General features: G+C 37.8%; 1 protein-coding gene across 3 annotated transcripts in view; it reads left to right on the top strand.

The window, feature by feature from the left end:
* TTBK2 (tau tubulin kinase 2) overlaps nucleotides 1-22,927 on the top strand; it is a 150,869-nt gene that overhangs the window by 97,676 nt on the left and 30,266 nt on the right. For all 3 annotated transcript variants that reach the window (XM_034994496.1, XM_034994495.1, XM_034994497.1), the window contains 4 exons: nucleotides 1,287-1,352; nucleotides 4,739-4,831; nucleotides 5,448-5,573; nucleotides 16,723-16,880. In XM_034994496.1, the coding sequence (XP_034850387.1) occupies nucleotides 1,287-1,352; nucleotides 4,739-4,831; nucleotides 5,448-5,573; nucleotides 16,723-16,880 (443 nt within the window). The remainder of the gene's footprint in view (nucleotides 1-1,286; nucleotides 1,353-4,738; nucleotides 4,832-5,447; nucleotides 5,574-16,722; nucleotides 16,881-22,927) is intronic.

Raw genomic sequence — 22,927 nt, 5'->3', positions numbered from 1 at the left:
TTCTGACTATAAAAGTAATACATCTTAATTGAAGATAATTAGAAGTTACTGGGGGAAAAATCTAATGAAAATTACTGGCTGTGATCATTTTCAGGTTTGTTAAGTTTTCATATTGAGCTGTGGTGCCATCCATGAGTCTTTAGGGTACTGAATTGATCCTTGTGAAGCAGTAGAGTGGAAACAGTGTATGATTTTAAGTCAAAAGACCTTGGTTGATGCTTGGTTTTATCACATACTAATTCTGTGTGTTCAGATAAATTTAGTTACCTCTCAGAGCCTGTTTCTGTGTCTGTGAAATGAGCAAACCAGGACCTTGCCATCACAGAGTTTATATTTCAGTGGAAGAAAATAGGCAGTGAACAAATAAGTAAAAGTTCAAATAAAATAATTTTATGAGAAAAAAATAAAGCAGAGTAAAAAAGAATGGAGTGGCATTGAGGGGGTGGGTAGTATTTTAGATTAGGATGATTAAGGAGTACTTCTCTGAGGAGGTGACATTTGAGCAGAGGGGTTAGTGTGGGGTAGAAGAGCTAGCCATTGGAGGTATGTGAAGAGATGGCTTTTCACTGGGGAGAATAGCAGAATAAGCTAGAAACACAGTTGGTTGTAGGAGAAACCATAAGTAAATCCATTTTGGAATGAGGCCAATGCCAAATCATGGAAATCTTATAGGCCAAGTATGAAGAGTTTGGACTTTATTCTAAGTTGAGCTCTCTAAGAACTGGGATCATGTATTATTCATGTTTGGATTTATTTCAGTACCTAGCATGTAATAGTTACCCAATAACTTGATTTATGAATATATGAATTGCATGCATAGGGAGGGATATAAGTTGCCACCATCGTCGAATTGAGTTTGAATGAAATAGCCAAGACATGAAGAGGTTGGCATCTTTACTTAGAGACTCCTTATGGTCTTACTGTAATTAAATGTAACCAGAGCCTGAATATTAGTGTATGTACTACAATGCTTGGCATGATTCTAGATATATGAAAGCATTTAGTGTTTTCTAATGTACAGGATTTATTTGTCATAAATGCCACTTTATTTTAAAATGTAGGTACAAAAAATGGGACTCACTGATAATTAAAATGTTAGTTTTTTTAACATGATTTAGAGATATTCTCTAATTTTCTGTAATTTCACAATAAAAAATTAGAAATTTAAGTAGTATTTTATTGTGATGGTAATGCATGTTTCTCCCATCTACTTCATGGGCTCAAGTGTGCTGAGTCTTTTGCTATTTGAAGCTTATTTTATTACTCTTTGCTTGGTTTTGTTGTAGCCTCGAGCTGTGGCAGGCTTTCGAGGGACAGTTCGTTACGCATCAATCAATGCTCATCGAAACAGGGTAGGTATCTGAACTAGAGTCATATCTACATAAGCATGCTGATTACTTGAATCAGAGTAACTTTTTTACATTAGAGTACACAAGTATGGAAGGTGCTTGGGAGCAGATGGTAGGGTCTTAGTAATACTAATGAACCATAGTATGTATAGTAGATAATAGATGTATACAGCTGCATAAAAAAAGTTTTATTTGCGAGAAAAGATAATAGCTGTGTGTGTGTGTGTGTAGGGAACCTTGTGTCCTTAATTAGGTATAAGTAGTAACAAATTTAATATTGAATTTTGAAGAAATAAAACATCTGTGTTCTAGTCGTAAGAAGTTCTTTTGGGAATATCATACTTTCAATACCTAATGAAATACAGGGGTCATCATTTTATCTGTAGTATGCATCTAATCTGTGATATCTCTTCTGCATTAAACCTTTTCTTTTCATGAAGATCTCAAGTACAAACTACTTTTAAATTTTCATCTTTGTAAATTATACCTTTTGGGTTAAATTTTAAAGTCTCTCTCTTTTTTTTTTTTTACTTTGCTCCTTTTGTGCTTCTCTGATTTTTTTTTTTTTTTTCTCATTCTGAACCTTAATTATGAGTAGGAAAGGTGGGTATTTTATGGATTCTCAATCCTTGAACTTGGCTGGTTGGAGGTGAGAAATTTAACGTGTGATTCCTTGATAAAATAAAGAGAAATCTTTTCTTGATCTTACCTTATTCTTGTTCTGTGAAGCCAAAATTGCCTTAATGAAAATTTGACTAATGCTAACTATAGTAGGAAGAGAATGCAGTGGTCTTAATATGTTATGCTCCAGTTAATTTGGTTTCTAATAATATGATTATAAATTGAAAATAGGAAAAGTATTTTTATCAATGTATAATGTAGCACTCTGCCAAGGATTTCAGCTCATTTGGTTTGATTCAGTGTAATATTAAATTATGGCATCCAGTTAGGGTGCCTGCCTGGCTGGCTTAGTCAGAAGAGTATGTGACTTGATCTCGGGTTTGTGAGTTTGTGCCCCACATTGGGTGTAGAGATCACTAAAAATTAAATAAACTTAAAAAAATTTATGGCATCTAGTCAATTATCCTGTCTTGAAAAGAAAGTACTCTTATTTTCCAGATACATTCTTAAAAACCTTTAAAATTACTAAGCTTTCTAATTCTATTTAAAATTTTGGTCAACATTGGAATCTTTGAGATAGGACACTCTTTCTGAGATAAGCATAAACATTTCCAGAGATCATAATAGCTGTAAAGGCATTTCCAAAATATCTAGTAGAAAGATTATATATTTTTACTTTTAGAAGAGATCTCCACAAATTAAAAAAAATAAAAATACACTCCATTTCAGTTTTTTGGGTACCTTAATCTTAAACTTTTAACATGAGTAATTCCCATACAGTATAGGACTTTTCAAAATACTTGAACTCTGTTCACTACATTGTTGTCCTACATTTCAGTCCTTTATTAATATTTGTTTTATCTCAATAATTTGAAGAAATTTTGTCTTCTGGTTCTGTGGTTGCTATTGAGAAGATCTTTGTCCATTTAATTGTTGTGATTTTGTATTTAATTTGTCCTTTTTCTTTGACTGTTTTAGATATCTGCTCTTTGTCTTTGCTGTTCTACAGATAAGTTTTAATGTGCCTAGATGTGGATTTCTTTATAATTATTCAGTTTGGGATTTGTTGTGCTTCCTAAATCTGAACATTCATGTCTTTCATAGATTTTGGAAGATTCTCAGACATTTCTTCTTTAAATATTGCCTTTTTCCCTTTCTTTCTATACCTCTTTTTTCATATCTCAAATTGATACGTTAGATCTTCTTGTTCTGTCTTCCATGCTGGAAGTTCACACTCAGATTTTCTTTTTCTGTCTCTGTGTTGTGTTCTAGATAATTTCTTCAGATCTGTCTTCCAGTTCATTAATTTTTTTTCTGCTGTTTTGATCAGCTTTCTAACCTATCCACATAGATATTGAATTTTTAATTTCTAGATATTCTTTTTGGTCCTTTTTGAAATCAAACTGGTCTTTTTATTTTTTTAGATAGGATATGGTTCCATTTTTTGCTTAAGCATTTTAAACATTTTAATTTTGTATTCTTTATCCTATAATTCCATATCTGGAATTCTTGGATATCTAATTCTGCTGTATAATTTCTGTTGTCATTAGCTTATGATAGCCTGCTTCCTAATGTATTTTATACTTTTGAATAATGAGCCTATATTTTCTGGGCCTTTATCTGTAGGACTTCCATGAGGCCTGAATTTAAAGGTGCTTTTATCTTTAGAGGATTTTCATTTGCATCTGTCATTACTACGGGACACAATCACCCAGAAAACAATTTCTGGATTTGGTTTCCCAGACCACACGAGTGGTATAAATTTAAACCCCAAATCTGAGTGAGGGGCAGGCCTATAGTAACAAATTTTCAGGGCAAATTTTTTAACCACTTACTTTATCCCTTTGATAGTGGTTAAATTTTACAGAAAAAAACAATTATTGCAATATAATGTACATATCAAATATTGCACTAAAGATAGCCCTTTGAGGGTCCTAGCTATTTGGTGAGGGCCTAAGGGGAAGTGTCTCATTTACAACTCCTGTCTTGTGTAGGCTCAGTACTTTTACACCTGTCCCCTTCCTGATTGTTAAAACCCTGGTTGACAAAACCTGTAACAGGTGCCCCTAAAACCAAAGCTTCAGCATCAGCTTGCTTCTCTTGTTTCCAGCTTTCTTTTAATTTTGGCTCCTAGAATTTGCTTTCTTTTTTTTTTTAATTGTGGTAAAAAAAAGTATCACATTAAATTTACCGTGTTAACCATTTTCTTTTTCTTTCTTTCTTTTTTTTTTTTTTTGAGTATAGTTGACACACAGTGTTACATTAGTTTCAGGTGTACAACACAGTGATGCAACAACTATGTATGTTATGCTGTGCTCACCAATGTAGCTACCATCCACATTAACCATTTTTAAGCTCACAGTTCAGCAGTGTTAAGTATATTCACATTAGGGTGCAACAAAGTTCTAGGACTTTTTTCATTTTGCAACACTGAAACTCCATACCTGCTAAATGCTTCCCCATTCCCCCAGCCCTTGGCAACCACTTTCCCTTCTTAATGAACTCATTTCTTAATTAACAGGCTGTTAATTACATTTCCAGCATTTCTGGGTTTTGGGGTTTCTTTGTAGCAAAAAGTACTTCATTATATCCATTCTGTTATGTAGATTGTTATATAGCTAGGTAGATATATTTACCAGATTTTATGGGAAATACATTAAACTTTTTAAGCCTAATAAGGTGAAACACAATGGTTAGGCCTTAGACAATGTAATATACTCAAAAGGAGTAGTAATGTAATGTGATTGAATTCTGTTTGGCTTATGAAGGAAATGGGAAGACATGATGACCTTTGGTCCTTATTCTACATGTTGGTGGAGTTTGTGGTTGGTCAGCTGCCTTGGAGAAAAATAAAGGACAAGGTAATTTTGGAAATGGAAATGGAAATAATCAGTTTTGGTAAGGGAAGGAATAAAATTTTCTCCTGGGTAGACATAATAGATGAGAATATACTTATATATAAGAACTAAAATTAGGGTGATATTAAAGATCTAATTAATGTTATGATTTTTTTTTCTATGTACATGGAGAATACTCATTTAAGTATCTATTAAATCATCACTTCTAATTTGATTTTTAGCTTTCCCTCAGAGCTTTTCTTTTCCTGAGTTCTCCCTTTTTCTAAGTCACGTAAGCTTTTAAATTTTAATTGTTACATTATATTGTTTACTTTGAAAACTGTAAACATGTGTTGACAAAGAAAAGTAGGCTAGATTTAAGATCAACTCTTTATTTTGGCAGACTGTCAGTTCACTGATGCAGAACTCTTTGTTAGCATTTTTGTTATTCATTATAATCTTCCCTCCCTCCATAAAGCAGTGTGCATTAAGCTATTAGTAAGAGCTCAGTTCTTGCTTTATACTTAATTACTCACTATCTCATTCCTTAGTACATACCCTTGAGACTGTTACTGAGAGGCTGTTAATGTGTAGCTGCCAAGAGAAATTGACTTTGGTTCCTGTTCTCTTTACTTCCCAGGAGCAAGTAGGCTCTATTAAGGAGAGGTATGACCACAGGCTTATGTTGAAACATCTCCCTCCAGAATTCAGCATCTTTTTGGATCACATCTCCTCTTTGGATTATTTTACAAAACCAGACTACCAGGTAATCATCTTTCTGAGTTCTGTGGGTTAATTCTTCTCTCATTTAGTCTTTATCTTCACTTATTATAGCTTTGAGGGTATTATAAATGAGTATGGGTGGTCCCTAGAATATTATTTCAGTACATCCTGAGAAATGCAGTGAAATTGACGGATGAGGACAGTGTGTGTGTGTGTTTCCTCCCTTCTGGATGGACGTACTTCATTAGAGTTTTAGGTTTGTTTATTATTGAACAGATTTTACTGTTCCTGCTGTGATTCATTGGTGTATAGAACTGCTTATGGTTCAAATTATGTAAATCCTATAGCTAATTTGTTGACAAGAAGGAACTGTCCAGCTAGGTAATGTATCTGTCAAGGGCTTAAGGGCTGTAATATAATATGTTAATATGCTATGGAACAAAATCACTGAAGATTATTGGCTCCATTCTATCTGTGGTCAGTGAATGATTTCCTTAGGGTATCCATTCATAAGGCCTTAGAAGGAATGACTAGGTTTACCACAGATTGCACCCTTAACCCCAACCAACTATATATCAGAAGATTCTATTGCTCTCAGGGAGAAGTTAGAGCTTAATGCAAAATAATCACTACCTCTGAAGACATAAATGAAGCCACACATATATTAAAACAGGCATACGTCATTTCATTGCACATTGCTTTATTGCACTTTGCAGATACTGCATTTTTTTACAAATTAAAGGTTTGTGGCAATCCTGCATTGAGCGAGTCCATCAGCACCATTTTCCCTGTCTCTGTGTCTCTGTGTTACATTTTGATAATTTTTGAAATATTTCAAACTTTTTTCTTATTGTTATATTTGTATAGTGATCTATAATCAGTGATCTTTGATGTTTACTATTATAATTGTCTTGGGGTGCCATGAACCCTACCCATGTAAAATGGTAAGCTTTTTTTTTTTTTTTTTTAAGATTTTATTTATTTGACAGAGACATAGAGAGGGAACACAAGCAGGGGGAGTGGGAGAGGGAGAAGCAGGCTTCCCGCTGAGCAGGGAGCCTGATGCGGGGCTCGATCCCAGGACCCTGGGATCATGACCTGAGCCGAAGGCAGATGTTTAATGACTGAGCCACCCAGGCGCCCCTAAAATGGTAAACGTAATTCATAAATGTTGTGTGTGTTCTGACTGTTCCACTGACCGGCCATTCCCCATCTCTCCCTCTCCTTGAGCCTCCCTGTCTTCTGAAACATAATAATCTTGAAATTAGGTCAGTTAATAATCCTGTAATGGCCTCTAAGTGTTCAAGTGAAATGTCTGTCACATTAAATCAAAAGCTAGAAATGATTAAACTTAGTGAGGAAGGCATGCCAAAAGCCAAGATAGGCTGAAAGCTAGGCCTCTTCTGCCAAACAGTTAGCCAAGTTGTGAATGCAAAGGGAAAGTTCTTGAAGGAAATTAGAAGTGCTACTCTAGTGAACACATGAATGATTGAAAGCAAAACAGCCTTATTGCCAATATGGAGAAAGTTTTAGTGGTCTGAATAGAAAATCAAACCAGCCACAGCAATCCCTTATCCAGAACAAGGTCCTGAGTCTGTAATTCTATGAAGGCTGAGAGAGATGAGGAAGTTTCCAAAGAAAAATTTGAAGCTAGCAGAGGTTGGTTCATGAGGTTTAAGGAAAGAAGCCTTCACTGTAACATAAAAGTACAAGGTGATGCAGCAAGTTATCCAGAAGATCTAGCTTCTGAAGGTGGCTATACACTAAAAAAAGATTTTCAATATAGGCAAAACAGCCTATTGGAAAAAGAGCCATCTAGGATTTTCATAGCTAGAGAGGAGAAGTCAATGCCTGGCTTCAGAGCTTCAAAGGACAGGTTGACACTCTTGTTAGGAGTTATTGCAGCCGGTGACTTGAAGCTGAAACCAGTGCTCATTGACCATTCTGAAAATCTTAGGGCCCTTAAGAATTATGCTAAATCTACTCTGCCTGTGCTCTGTAAATGGGACAACAATACCCAGATGACAGCACATCTGTTTGCAACATAGTTTACTGAATATTTTAAGCCCACTGTTAGGACCTACTGCTCAGAAAAAAAAGATTCCTTTCAAAATATGACAGCCCATTGACAGTGCACCTGGCCACCCACGAGCTCTGCTGGAGATGTACAATGAGATTAATGTTGTTTTCATGCCTGCTCGCCACTACATCCACTCTGCAGCCATGGAACAAGATGTCATTTCAACTTTCAAGTCTAATTATTTTAGAAATAACATTTTGTAAGGTGATTGCTGCTGTAGATAGTGATTCCTCTGATGGATCTAGGCAAACTAAATTGGAAACTTTCTGGAAAGGATTTACCATTCTAGATGTCACTAAGAACATTGATGATTCATGGGAAGAAGTCAAAATATTATCACTAACAGAGAAGTCTGGAAGAAGTTGATTCTCACCTTCAAGGATGATTTTGAGGGGTCCAAGACTTCAGTGGAGGAAGTAACTGCAGATGTTGTGGGAATAGCAAGAAAACTAGAATGAGAAGTGGGGCCTGAAGATGTGACTGACTTGTTGCAATCTCAGGGTAAAACTGTACTGGATGATGAGTACCTTCTTTCCTTCTTGAGATGGAATCTATTCCTGGTGAAGATGCTGTGAAGACTGTTGAAATGATAACAAATGATTTAGAATATTCCATGAACTTAGTTGATAAAGCAGTGGCAGGGTTTGAGAGGGTGGACTTCAGTTTTGAAAGAAGTTCTGTAGGTAAAATGCTATCAAATAGCATCACATGGAACAGAGAAATCACTTGTGAAAGGAATAGTCAATCAGTGTGGCAAACTTCATTGTTGCCTTATTTTAAGAAATTGCCACAGCCACCCCTTATGTTCAGCAACCACCATCCTGATCAGTCAGCAGCCATCAGAATCAAGGCAAGACCCTCTACCAGCAAAAAGATTACCACTTACTGAAAGCTCAGATGATGGTTAGTATCTTTTAGCAATAAAGGATTTTTAATTAAGGCATATATGTTGTTTTTTTAGACATAATACTATTGTATGGGATAATGTAAACATAACTTTTATATGCACAGGAACCCAAAAAAGTAATTTAACTTACTTTATTGCGATATATGCTTTATTGTGGTGGTCTGGAGCTGTGCCTGTAAAAATGATGAATTAGTTTATCATTTTTATCTACAAAGTACAACACATAGACTTTACTGTTAAAGAAAGTTTTACATTCTACAGTGTTGTCAGTTTACCCAGTCAAATGACTATAAACAGCAGAGTAAACTTAATTTGTATATATTAACTATTTCTGTGTGAAATGGCAGCTTTTGTATAAGATATAAATAGGATATAAAGCAGAGAGGCCGGGGGCACGTGGGTGGCTCAGTTGTTAAGCATCTGCCTTCGGCTCCGGTCCTGCGATTGAGCCCCGCATCGGGCTCCCTGCTCAGCGGGAAGCCTGCTTCTCCCTCTCCCACTCCCCCTGCTTGTGTTCCCTCTCTCACTGTGTCTCTCTCTGTCAAATAAAATCTTTAAAAAAAAAGCAGAGAGGCAGCATACAGTCTTGGGTCCTTAGAGATCTTAAGTGAGTGAGTTTCTTTCCTTTATGGCTATTTGTGTTAATAACTGTGTTAATAACTATAGACTCTAACAAATGGAGAAAGTACATTGTATACAAGGCGTTTTGGAGTATGTTCTTATATTTACATTTCATATGTATTTCTGAAATGCACAGAGTTCATATTACCTATAATAAAATAATGAAATAAAACCTATAATGCTAGATTCAGGAAGAACTGGAAAATGTTCCAACTTTCCCACCTTAGGTGCAAAAAATTTTTTATTGATCAAGTATGCATGGGAGCATAAGAGTTGGGCAAACAAAAAATTTTTATCACATTCACCACTTTGTTATGTCTGTAATCTAAAGAAGACTATTGTGAGGGGCCCCTGGGTGGCTCAATTGGTTAAGCATCTGCCTTCGGTTCAGGTCATGATCCCAGGGTCCTGAGATTGAGTTCCAAATCCAGCTTTCTGCTCAGCGGGGAGTCTGCTTCTCCCTCTGCCTGCCGCTCCCCATGCTTGTGCTCTCTCTCTCTCTCTGTCAAATAAATAAATAAAATCTTTAAAAAAAAAATAAGTTGCACATGGCCAACATCTCATCCAATAGCCTGCTAGTGCTCACTGTGACAGTAAATGTAGAGAGGAGCTGTTTTGCTCTTTACCAGGAATCTTTTATGCATGTCTCAATTAGAATAATGGTTGACACTTGCTTTTGAAAAGTGTTGACGGTGTTTTGGGAAATTACATCCAAGTTTATCAGTACTTAGTATTTATGTACAAGTGTGTCTTCCCAGCTGGCTTTTAAGTTCTGGAAGTACAACCATGTCTTCTTTTTTTATCCCACACTATCCTCGCACTGTGCCTGGCACCTAAATTTTCAACAAATGTTAGGAAAATTGAACTGAATCTTAGTTTGCCTAACAGTCTCCTACTGAGGAAATCTAAGAAAAATCAACTTGTGAGTGCATAAATACTGTTTTCTATCTGTTAAACTAAACTAGGTGAAGCTATCAGAATTATAACCAAGATTGAAACAGAGATCTTATTATGAATATTGTTTTTATGATTAGATTCTGAAAGAGTATAGCAACTATAAGAGACAAAAAGTTGCCAGGCCACGAATCTTCTCAGGTTAATAAAATTGTGTAGATTTATACACACGTACACGGAAGCACACACATGAGGGCATGTAAAACTGGTGAAATTTGATAAGCTCTGTGGACTGGTAGTGCCCATGTCCCTTTCCTGGTTTGGGTATTCTACTCTAGCTGCTTAAGACGTTACTATTGGAGCACACTGGGTGAAGAGGATTTCTCTTACTGTTTTTGTAATTTTCTGTGAATCTTTAATTTTTTCAGATTAAAAGTAAAAAAAAATGCTGGGCCAACATTTTCAGAAATGTGTAGATAGTGATTAAAAACATTCAATTCTGGGGCGCCTGGGTGGCTCAGTCGGTTAAGAGTCTGCCTTCGGCTCAGGTCATGGTCCCAGGGTCCTGGGATCAAGCCCCGCATTGGGCTCCCTGCTCGGCGGGAAGCCTGCTTCTCTCTCCCCCACTCCCCCTGCTTGTGTTCCCTCTCTCGCTCTCTCTCTCTCTCAAATAAATCAATAAAAAATCTTTTAAAAAAAATACAAATAAAAACATTCAATTCTGTTGTGGCCACCTTATAATTTAAACACTCCTTTTTAAAGTGTTTTGAGAAAGGAACATGTCTCTGAGGAGTGTGTAGGAAGATCTTAACCTTGAATTCCACCACAAGACTGCACTGGTAGGTGACACAGTTACTAGTTAATGGGAAACTAAGATAGCATCAGATTGGATAAAGAAGAACCCTTGGTGCCTTTGCACATTAATTGTCACAATAATGACACCCAGCAGTGTCACAGTAATACCTGGGTAGTGTTATTATTCCCATTTTATGGAGATGTAGTTTAGACCTGTTGCCTGGGAAAACTCGTGGTGCTGGAAGTGGTGTCTGAACCCAATTTCTGACTCATTCAAAGAAGTCCAAACACTTGCCATTTTTCACCATCTTACCTTTGGAGAGGTGGCCACAAACACAACAGCCATTGTGAAATAAATATTACCATGACTGGTTCATGAAAATGCAGTAAAAGAATTAAAGTTACATGAAGAGTTACTAGAAATCTTTGTCAGTGATTAATAGAATCATGTGATCCTGACGTAAGAACATAAAAGTATATTTACTGGAGTGTCCCAGTTATGTTAAGCATTGTTTAGCAAGTTGAGAAGACTAACAAAACCCATAAATACCCACAATGTTGGGGAGCCTGAAACTAAAATGTGTCTATCAGCCAGTTCATACAGTGTACCACAACATTGCTAAAATCAGAGGATATGATAGAGCAGAAATCCAAAGCTGACCAAGCTTCTTATTAATCTTGTTAATCGACTTTCCAGGTTTAGGAGTGGGACTGTTTAAGCAGAGGTTACATCAAAATGCAGCAGGTTTGCCTCTTGCTTCGGGGGACTTAGCTGTTGTAGGATTACCCTGACTCTGATGACATTGGAGTTAATTTTCTCAGAAGGCATAGCTGGGTTGTTAGGGAAACAAAAAAATCAGAGGTTGAGCTAGAGAGTAACAAGGGGGAACCTCACATAAATTAGAGGGCTAGAGGAGATCTCTCTATTTCTTTTGTTCTCTGCCTTCCATCCTTCTACCTCCTGCTGCTGGTCTCTGGTATCACCATCTCAGTAACACACTTTTTTATCTGAGGCCCAGTGGCATATGCTATATTTTCTAAGACATACAAAAATACTCTGATAAATGTAAGAAAATAATTCATGATAAAAGGACATCTGGCATAAGAACTGTTGAGGATCCATTCCCGTGGCAGCCCAGTGCGGGCACTGCACTTAGTGGCGGTGGTGTAAGGGCTCACACAGCAGGGCAGGTGCTGCCTCATGCATAGGGGCTCCCTCTTTCAGGGGGCATGCAACTCGCTCTGTGGGAACCTCCATTTCCAGAGTCAGCAGAGAAGGTCAGGGTCTGCCACTTCTCTTCCCATATGCTGGGTCTCAATCCATCCTCCTTTCTGGTGTGTTTTCTAAAGCCCTCTAATTTTGACTTAAGTCAACAAAAAAATGACCAAAACAAAAATTCCCCGGTTTTATAACCATGCCTTTTCCAATTCCTTTGATCTTTTTAGTTTCCTTTTCTCCGTTTATTATTTTTTTTTCATATGGAATGTTTCGATAAATATTTTATTTATTTTTAAAGATTTTATTTATTCACTTGAGACACAGAGATAGAGAGAGAGAGAGAAAGCATGAGCAGGGAGAGAGGCAGAGGGAGAGGGAGAAGCAGGCTCCTTGCTCAGCCAAGAGCCCAATGTGGGGCTCGATCCCAGCACCCTGGGATCATGACCTGAGCCGAAGGCAGACGCTTAACCATCTGAGCCACCCAGGTGCCCTCTTCAATAAATATTATCACAAATACTTGTTCTCAAAATGTTTTTAGAGTCACTAAAGGTTCTGCACGCGTAATTCTTTTATTTTTTTAATTTAATTTTTTATTAACATATACTGTATTATTTGTTTCAGGGTTACAGGTCTGTGATTCATCAGTCTTACACAATTCACAGCGCTCACCATAGTACATACCCTCCCCCAGTGTCCATCACCCAGCCACCCCATCCCTCCCACCCCCCTCCACTCCAGCAACCCTCAGTTTGTTTCCTGAGATTAAGAGTCTCTTATGGTTTGTCTCCCTCTCCAGTTTCATCTTGTTTCGTTTTTCCCTCCCTTCCCCTATGATCCTCTGTCTTGTTTCTCTAATTCTTCATATCAGTGAGATCATACCATACATGTCTTTCTCTGATTGACTTATTTCACTCAGCATAATACCCTCTAGTTCCATCCACGTTGTTGCAAATGACAAGATTTCAATTTTTTGATGATTGCATATTCCATTGTATATATATACCACATCTTCTTTATCCATTCATCTGTTGATGGACATCTAGGCTCTTTCCATAGTTTGGCTATTGTGGACATTGCTGCTACAAACATTGGGGTGCAGGTGCCTCTTTGGATCACTACATTTGTGTCTTTGGGGTAAATACCCAGTAGTGCAATTGCTGCGTTGTAGGTTAGCGCTATTTTCAAGTTTTTGAGGAACCTCCATGCTGTTTTCAGAGTGGCTGCATCAGCTTGCATTCCCACCAACAGTGTAGGAGGGTTCCCCTTTCTCCGCATTCTTGCCAACATCTGTTGTTTCCTGACATTAGCCATTCTGACTGGTGTGAGGTGGTATCTCATTGAGGTTTTGATTTGTATTTTCCTGATGCTGAGTGATGTTGAGCACTTTTTGATGTGTCTGTTGGCCACTTGATGTCTTCTTTGCAGAAATGTCTGTTCATGTCTTCTGCCCGTTTCATGTTTGGATTATTTGTTCTTTGGGTGTTGAGTTTGATAAGTTCTTTATAGATTTTGGATACTAGCCCTTTATCTGATATGTCATTTGCAAATATCTTCTCCCATCCTGTCAGTTGTCTTTTGGTTTTGTTGACTGTTTCCTTTGCTGTGCAGAAGCTTTTTATCTTGATGAAGTCCCAATAGTTCATTTTTGCCCTTGCTTCCCTTGCCTTTGGCGATGTTCCTAGGAAGAAGTTGCTACAGCTGAGGTCGAAGAGGTTGCTGCCTGTGTTCTCCTCAAGGATTTTGATGGATTCCTGTCTCACATTTAGGTCTTTCATCCATTTTGAATGTATTTTTGTGTGTGGTGTAAGGAAATGGTCCACTTTCATTCTTCTGCATGTGGCTGTCCAATTTTCCCAACACCGTTTGTTGAAGAGACTGTCTTTTTTCCATTGGACATTCTTTCCTGCTTTGTCAAAGATTAGTTGACCATAGAGTTGAGGGTCCATTTCTGGGCTCTCTATTCTGTTCCATTGATCTATGTGTCTGTTTTTGTGCCAGTACCATACTGTCTTGATGATGACAGCTTTGTAATAGAGCTTGAAGTCCAGAATTGTGATGCTACCAGCTTTGCTTTTCTTTTTCAACATTCCTCTGGCTATTTGGGGTCTTTTCTGGTTCAATACAGATTTTAGGATTATTTGTTCCATTTCTTTGAAAAAAGTTGATGGTATTTTGTGTCTTCCTCAGTTTCTTTCATGAGTATTCTATAGTTTTCTGAGTACAGATCCTTTGCCTCTTTGGTTAGATTTATTCCTAGGTATCTTATGGTTTTGGGTGCAATTGTAAATGGGATCGACTCCTTAATTTCTCTTTCTTCTGTCTTGTTGTTGGTGAATAGAAATGCAACTGATTTCTGCTGCACTCATAATTCTAAGATAGGTTCCCCACCACCATCACCTAGCAATGCTCTGGGCATCAGCCAGGTATCCTGCAATTCAACTTACATTTGGCACTACCCACCCAGAGATAGATGGCATCAAATTCCACAGGTTAACAACTCAATCCCAGAAGACCGCCTCCACTTCAGATGTCACTCCCAAGTCCTGGTTGTCACCTGTACTTCTGACTGACCTATGACTATAATTCAGAGGTTCCCACAACCCTTTCCTTGCGTTTGATTAATTTGTAAGAGTGGCTCACAGGACTTGGGAAAACCGTTTTCTCACTAGATTACTAATGTATTACAAAGGATATAACTCCAAAAAAGCCAGATGGAAAAGATGCATAGGGCAAGGTATGAGGAAAGGGTGTGGAGCCTCCAAGCTCTCTCTGAGGGCACCACTCTCTCAGCACCTCCATTATATTTACCATCCAGGAGCTCTCCAAACCCCATCCTTTTGGGTTTTTATGGAGACTTCATTATATAGGCATGGTTGATTAAATCATTCACCTTTGGTGATTGATTTCAACTTCTAGCCCCTCTCCTCTTTCCTGGAGGCCATGGGATACGACTGAAAGTTCCAACTCTCTAATCATAGGGTTGGTTCCTCTGGTGACTAGCCTATATCCATAGGTGCTTTCCAAAAGTCACCTCATTAACAAAAACCCAGTTGTGGTGGAAAGGGGCTTGTTAGGAATAACAAGAGAGCCATTTTACCTTTATGGCTCTGACGTGGTTTCAGGAACTGAGGACTACAGATCAAATATTATAACAAAAGAGGCTCCTATTGCTCTTTTTTTCTCAGGAAATTTCAAAGGTTTGGGGACCTGTGAGCCAGGAACTGTGGACAAAGACCAAATATATGTAAGAAATATATTTTGGTCATGCAGTTGACCAAACTTATTTCTTATAAATCACAGCACTGCACTCATATATAAGATACTGTGTTAGATACTATGATGAACAAGATCAGATGTGTGCCAGCCTCTTGGAGCTTACAGTCTGAGTGAAAGAGAGAAACCAATTAAATAATCAGAAATAACTATAAATCTACAATTGATAGCATTTGGCCATCTTCTTGTTGAGATGTTTTCTTCAGTTAGGCATCTAAAACAGCACACACTTTGTTTTTCTGTCTCACTGGCCACTCCTTCTTGGTTTCCTTTAGTGAGTCTTCTTTCTAACTAAAGGTTGGAGTGCCTTAGGCCTTTGCCCTTGGACCTCTTTGCTACCTACTCTGCTTAGATGATATCTGGTCCTAAGGCTTTAAGTAATACCTATTCATATCTATATGCTGATGACTTTCAAGTTTGTAGTATATCCTGTTCCACCCTAAACTCCCTAAAACTTTCAGTATCCCAGTCCTCAAACTCTCTGCTTTCCATTTCAGTAAATGACATCACCATTTATTTACCCAATGGCTCTAGACAGAAATCTAAATTATTCTTTACTCTTGGATACTAACAGGGTAAGAGAAACGATGAGGAGAGAATGAAGCCATAATCATAAAATTAAAAATCAGAAACAGTAAAGGGCAGTCTTTGTGAGATCATTATCTAGATCACATCAGAGTTTTGGAATTTAAAGGCAAAAAAATGAGGGATGCCTGGCTGGCTCAGTCTATAGAGCATGCAATTCTTGATCTGGGGGTTAATTTAAGCCCCATTTTAGGTGGAGAGATTACTTTAAAAAAATCTTTAAAAAAATAAAATAAAGACCAAAAATTGAAATATTTAATATAAACCAAATAAAGAGGCAGATTTCTTTGTGATAATTTGTGTATACACTCACACCACATACAGTTGAATTTTTCAAACTCCCCCAAATTGTAAGAAAGCACAATGAACTTCTATATACCCCTTAACCTAGATATAACAACTGTTAACACTGCTCACTTATTTAAGCTGAACCATATAAAAATACTCCTTTTTGACAAAAAAAAAAAAAAAAGATCATATAGTTGGTTGAAACTGAATACATATTTTCACATACAACACAAATTTCCTTTTGCCAAACCATCTGAAAGTAGGTTTTAGAGAAGATGCTTCATTATGTATCTTATAACAAAGACAATTTCCTACATAACTACAAACTGGTACCTCAACTGAGAAAAATCAGTATTTATTCAGTATCGTCATCCACATATAGTCCTTATTCAGAACGCTATTTGTACCATCTGTTTTTTTTTTTTTAATCCTACTACAGAATTAATTAGTGAGTCTGGCGGCTTTCTCTTAAAGAATAAAATGACATCGTTTATTGTTAGCTTACTCTAGCTTTTTTCTTTATGGCCTAGCTTCTGACATCCGTGTTTGACAACAGCACCAAGACCCTTGGAGTAGTTGAGAGTGATCCTTTTGACTGGGAGAAGACTGGAACGGATGGCTCCCTGACGACCACCACTACTTCCACCACCCCCCAGCTGCACACCCGCCTGACCCCCGCAGCGATCGGGTACGTCCTGCGCAGATCATTGAACAGTGGCTTTCTTAGATGCACTACATTCGCAGAGATAGCTTTTATTTCCTGTGGCTCCTTCAGATGACAAAATGCTAAGACACAGGAGAAAGCCTATGGATTTCCTTGCATTAACATTGCTTTTATATATGTCTTTGTTCGGATTTACTTTTCTTAGAAAGTATTTACAGATCATACTTTGAAATGGGAACTTTGAGCTTGTATGACCTGTTGATGTCATATTTGCAGTGGGTTTTCTTTGAAATGAGGAGGAGTTGTTTGCATTTGCTTCTTTTTTTTTTTTTAAGGTTTATTTATTTACTTGAGAGAGCGAGCCGGGGGGAGGGGAAAAAGGAGAGGGATAGGCAGAATCCCAAGTGGACTCTCCACCCAGCATGGAGCCCGTAGCAGGGCTCTGTCCCATGACCCTGAGATCATGACCTGAGCTGAAATCAAGAGTCGGATGCTTAACCGACTGAGCTACCCAGGTGCCCTGTTTGCATTTACTTCTAAAGAATATATGGGACCCTGGAAAGAATGAGCCAACTTTACTATGTTTTAGTATGAACAACACATGTAGCTTGTTCCTCTAAGAAAGTGATTTAGGGGCGCCTGGGTGGCTCAGTTGGTTAAAGCGACTGCCTTCGGCTCGGGTCATGATCCTGGAGTCCCTGGATCGAGTCCCGCATCGGGCTCCCTGCTCGGCGGGGAGTCTGCCTCTCCCTCTGACCCTCCCCCCTCTCATGTGCTCTCTCTCATTCTCTCTCTCTCAAATAAATAAATAAAATCTTAAAAAAAAGAAAGTGATTTAATTTACAAAGTGTATTAGGAACAGGTTATCATGTATTTCCATCATCTTGTGTTTTTTTGTTTGTTTTCTTCTATACATGTATTAAATACAGTTGCTTTTGTTTGTTATTAAATAAATTGGGGGGGGTCATCCTTTTTTTTTTCCTGGTCCATTTTTGCCTGCTCTGGTTGCTTTAAAATGTTTGGTTAATGAAGAAAAAAGTAAATAGGGAAAAATCATCATATAATTGGGGCAGTTTATCACTAATCCATTGTTTTGATTTTATATTGAAATTTGGGATCACTAGAGCTTATTGAATCAGAAAAGCTTACATGGACTTGTTTAACTGGGTATGATATCCTGATTAGCTAGTCTCAGAGTTCTTAAGTGAGGGACACTGACTAGCTATATTAGAATAGTCACATAGGTTTGTTTAAAGTACTCACTAAAATAAATAAATAAAATCTTTTAAAAAAACAAACAAATTAGGAGATAATCCTAACACTGGCTGAGTGAATCATCTAACTTTGGTAAATACTAGTAACAGAACTGGATCCTGTCTAGAAATTTTGATTCTTGTTTTCGTGCCTTTGTCCTCCTCCTCCTTTGATTCTTGTTAGAAGTAGGTAAGTCTCAAACTTGTAGAAATCCAGGTGATAAGGACTTCAGGGTAACTGAAGTCAGTGAAGACAGTGTAAGTACCCATCTCCCAATGTTTCCTCCTAAAATAAAACAATAACAAGAAAGGAAGAGTAAAGCTACACAAAAACCATGTCCTCAACATAATTTGAAGACAAAGGATACCTAGCCTAAACTCCAAAATAAGTAAAAAGAGGAACCAAAACCAACTCTCTCATGCTCCTGCCTCACTCAGCTCTGCCCCAAGGCTTTATAAAGGCAGATCAATAAAAACCATGCAGAGGAAGCGAATTAGAAATAGGACTTAAGATTGATCTTAAGCCAACACCAGATAAACTAATCCCATCCTACAAATGTAATTATTAGAGAGTGTTTGGGTAGATTAGATCATGAACTACAGAGAGGTAAAAATAGGCATGATTCAAAATATATAGCTTCTGGAAGAAAGAAAGAAGAAAAAAGACAAAAAAGAAAGGAGAAAATGCCTTTTATCAGTTGAGCAGTGAAGGAAAAAACATATATGCGTTTGGGTCCGATCAGGAGAGAGAAACTACATAGTAATTTGAACAGGGGAAGATGATACAAGGAATTATTAGCTAATTGGAGTAATGTGGGCTAGACTAATAGGAGGAATAGCAAATGTAAAGTACAGCTCCTGCTCCTGGGGCTGAGATTAAGCATCCAAGAAAGAGCTCTGCTAGCCCGACCCCAGGGCTGAGGTCCTGACCTTGTTGGAGAGCGTATGTCCATTGCTCACTGGATGGCAGGGAAGTCACTCTGATGCCTGGTAGAATTTGCTGAAAATCTGCCCTCTGGAACTTAATGGAAATCTGTTCCCTGGGGTGGCAGAAAAAGCTATTTGCTTTCTTCTAAATAGCGGGGATTGCTCAGGGAAGCTGTTGATTGCTGCTGTCCTCGAGCTGCGAGAGCCAGGTGCTGAGGATGCTGGGATGTGGCAGGTTCCTTGTGCTGGGCAAACTGGCCAAGCTGCACACTGGAGCTCAGAGCAGAACACTGTCCTCCTGCAGTGTCTCTCCAGTGCCCTCTACTGATAGAGCTCCAATGCTAGCTGGCAAAGGAAAATACAGAAAGGGCTCAGGTCTGCTTTCACAGAACTGGCAAAAAGGATGAATTTCAAGCTGAAGGCGATACATCAGTAATCACAGAAGGGCAAAAGGGGAAATAAAATTTGCCTACAAAAGGGAGAACTATAAAATCAGAGGATACTGCGTCTCTCTGACCATAAAGACAAACAAAAATCCCCCAACTTGTTTGGACTTTGCTACATTGACAGAAGAGGGCACTAATTAAACTACAGATCTCATGAAATACTCTAAACCATAAAAATGAACAAGAAAAAGATTTCAAAGATCCATAAAATGTTATTGAAAAAAATCAGAAGAGAAAATCTAATTCATGCTAAGGAAATGTCCTCTCAGAGAAGCAGCCATGAAGGAGAAGAAAACTGTAAAATAAAACCCCAAATAGAAGTTAATATACTTGTGCATTTGAAGATAGGGATAACTACCTTGAATTGGACAGTTAAAAACTAAGAAATCGACCACAGAGTAGAGGGGGATGGGAGAAAAAGGAAAAGGAGAAGAGAGAGAGGAAGAAATGAGAGTTGATTGAGGTCGGGAAAAAAATGGAAGAAAAAGATGTCTTAGAAGTGAAAAAATTATAAAGTGCACAAAGGAGAGCAGGCTCAAATGAAGATTTAATAAAGGGCATTGAATAAAGGCAGAGGGGATAAAAGCCCTAAGAGAATGAAAATAAAATAAATCATTTAAAAGGGCTAGAGGAGCGCTGGGTGGCTCAGGCCAATAAGTGTCCGACTCTTGATTTCGGCTCAGGTCACGATCTCAGAGTGGTGAGATCGAGACCCGCATCCACATCCACACTTAGTGTGGAGTCTGCTTAAGATTCTCTCTCCTTCTGCCCCTCCCCCCCCAAAAAATAATTAAAAGGACTAGAGAGAAAGTAGTGTAAATGGAATGTAGAGAGAGGGAGGGGTAACACTCTTTTAAGTCCCTAAAGGAGGAAAACAAGACAATACCAGTTAAAGCTGAGAAACTCAGTGGCAAGGTGAAGTAAGAAAACGGGACTAAGAGCATTTTAAAAGGTATATGTCCAAAGTACACCATTAGAACAAACAGGCAAACCTAAAGTGCCCAAAAAAAGAAAGAAAAAACGTTTAGAAGTGAGAGTGTGAAGAAGATCCATCTTGTAGAGAAAGAAATATAGCAAATATAACAAAATACATATAATCATCAAATACTGTGTCACAGTTGAGACCAAACATTCATAGCAATAAATATACATGGGCTTAACTCATCTATTAAAAAGATTTTCAGTTTGGCTTTATAGTTAAATACATATGCTATATACAAGAGACACACCTAAAAATATTTCAGTAAGGGATGAATAAATATATATGGGAAAAATGGGAGCTGTAAGAGGAGACTTAATGATCCTGATATCAGACAAATAGAATTCAAGCCGAAATAAAACAAGTTACGAAGATGGAAGGATACTTTTTAATGCTAAATGCTGCAATTCACAAATGTTTATTAATATTTAGTCCCAAGAATTCCATTAGTCACCTTTAGGAAGCAACACTACAGGAGTTTCAGGGGGGCATAGCTAGAAACACACAAGTAATTGGAGATCTTAATATGTAACTCAGTACAAGATAGATCAAGTGAACGAAGAATAAGAAATAGACAAAAAATATGACCAATAAGATGGGTGTTATGCATATTTCTTTAACTCTACACCCTGCTGATAGAGCTTGTGCCTTCTGCTCAAGTGCCTCTGGAACATTTATAAAAATTGATCAGTTATTAGGTCACCAAGAAAGCGTATAAGTAGTTCCATAAAGCAGAAGTATTATACTATCTGATCACATTGCAATAAGAACTAGAAATTTCCAACAAAAACATGTCAAAGGCCCTTCCTTCTGGAAACTTAGAAACCTATCAAGCTACTCTTTTTTACATTTAAAGCTAAGATCAGAGGGAAATTTATGGTATTAAATAAGGAGTTCTACATAATGTCAGTATGTCCTATTACAGATGGTATTGATGTTGTTAATCTGGCTAGGGTGATGTTAGTTTCTCCACTGTGAAGTGACTATCTTTCCCTTTCTAAGTAGTAAGTATTTTGTGGGAAGATAACTTTGAGACAATTCATACAAGCTTTGTGTTTCATCATAATTTTGCCCACAAGTTTTAGCATCTGTCACTGTATCTGCCTGAAAAGTATTAGGCCCCCAGGCCTACCATTTAAGAAGTGAGTGCATTTGCTGACCTCTGAATCAAAACGCTGATTCTTCAGCAAACCTGGTGTGTAAGGGCCAGATAAGTAGCTGCGGGCTCTGCTCTCTCTGCCACCACTGCCGCTGCCTGGAAGTGCAACCGCAGCCTCACACAGTGTGTAAATGAAGGAGCAGGACTCCGTGCCATACCACCTGGTTTACGAAAATAGGTGAGCAGCTGAGCAGGTCAGATTTGGCCCACAGCCCTAGTTGGTCAGCCCTTGCCTTAGAGTATGGGCAAGGGAGTGTGAAAAGGATGTCCGTCCGTTCTTCCTACTTTTCCTGACATCTCTCCAATTCTTCTGTTTATGTCCTTACTTTTTTCCCTTAATCTGCTTCTGTAATTTATACCTTATCTGCAAACACCCAACACAGACCATGTGCTAATAATATTCTCACATATACTTAGGCACTCATTCGACTCCTGAATGTAATATAATTTTTCTGGGAAGGAATTTCTTTTTTTCCATATCTCAAACTCCCAGATTTGGATCAGAGTTATAGGAGAAAGAAGAAAATAGTAATTATGTAAGGAGTAAAAATGGGGGAATAAATGCAGAGAGGAACCTGAGTCATGTGGAAGCGAGCCCGTGTGGGGAAGATGTGAGAGCCCCTTGAAGTGTGTAGTATCAGAGAGAAGGGGGAAACTAGGAGAGAGTAAGAATAGAAGCAGTTCATAGGTAGGGGTGTGCTTTTATTTCCTCAGGAGTGGAGAAGGAAATGCCAAGGAATTGGCGTAGTTGGAAAGAAGCAGAGTATTAGCTAGGCATAGGGAAAAAAGGATTTGGAAGAATACTGATTAAAATGGGAAAAAATGTGGGGCTAGTAGACTGACTTTCCTGAATTCAGATATTGATTCTTTTGCCATTCCCTTTCCTCAGGAATAGAGGGAATTCTTTCAGTGAACATTTGGATTACTGTGTAGCACATCTATGTTAGTGTCCACTGTAATGCATCAATCAGTAAAGTATATTGAACTTCTATCTGAAAAATCTTTTAGTGCTCCTCACCGGCTCTCTGATCCAAATCTGCAGTTTGAGATATGGAAAGAAAGAAATTCCTTCCCAGAAAAATTGTCCTACATTCAGGAGTCGAATGAGTGCAAAAGTATACATGAGAGTATTATTTATGAACTTTATCAACTTTATTTACTTTTGAACTTTAATTACTTTTATAATAAATCCTTTCACATGAACTATTTTAGGCTATAAACTACCTTTTCTATTTTTCTTTCTTTCTTCCTTCCTTCCTTTTTCTTTCTTTCTTTCTTTCTTTCTTTCTTTCTTTCTTTCTTTCTTT

This window comes from Mirounga leonina, unplaced genomic scaffold, assembly GCF_011800145.1.
Source record: "Mirounga leonina isolate KUSES-001 unplaced genomic scaffold, KU_Mleo_1.0 Mir_91, whole genome shotgun sequence".
NCBI lineage: Eukaryota > Metazoa > Chordata > Mammalia > Carnivora > Phocidae > Mirounga > Mirounga leonina.
This window is presented reverse-complemented; position numbering and strand designations above follow the sequence as displayed.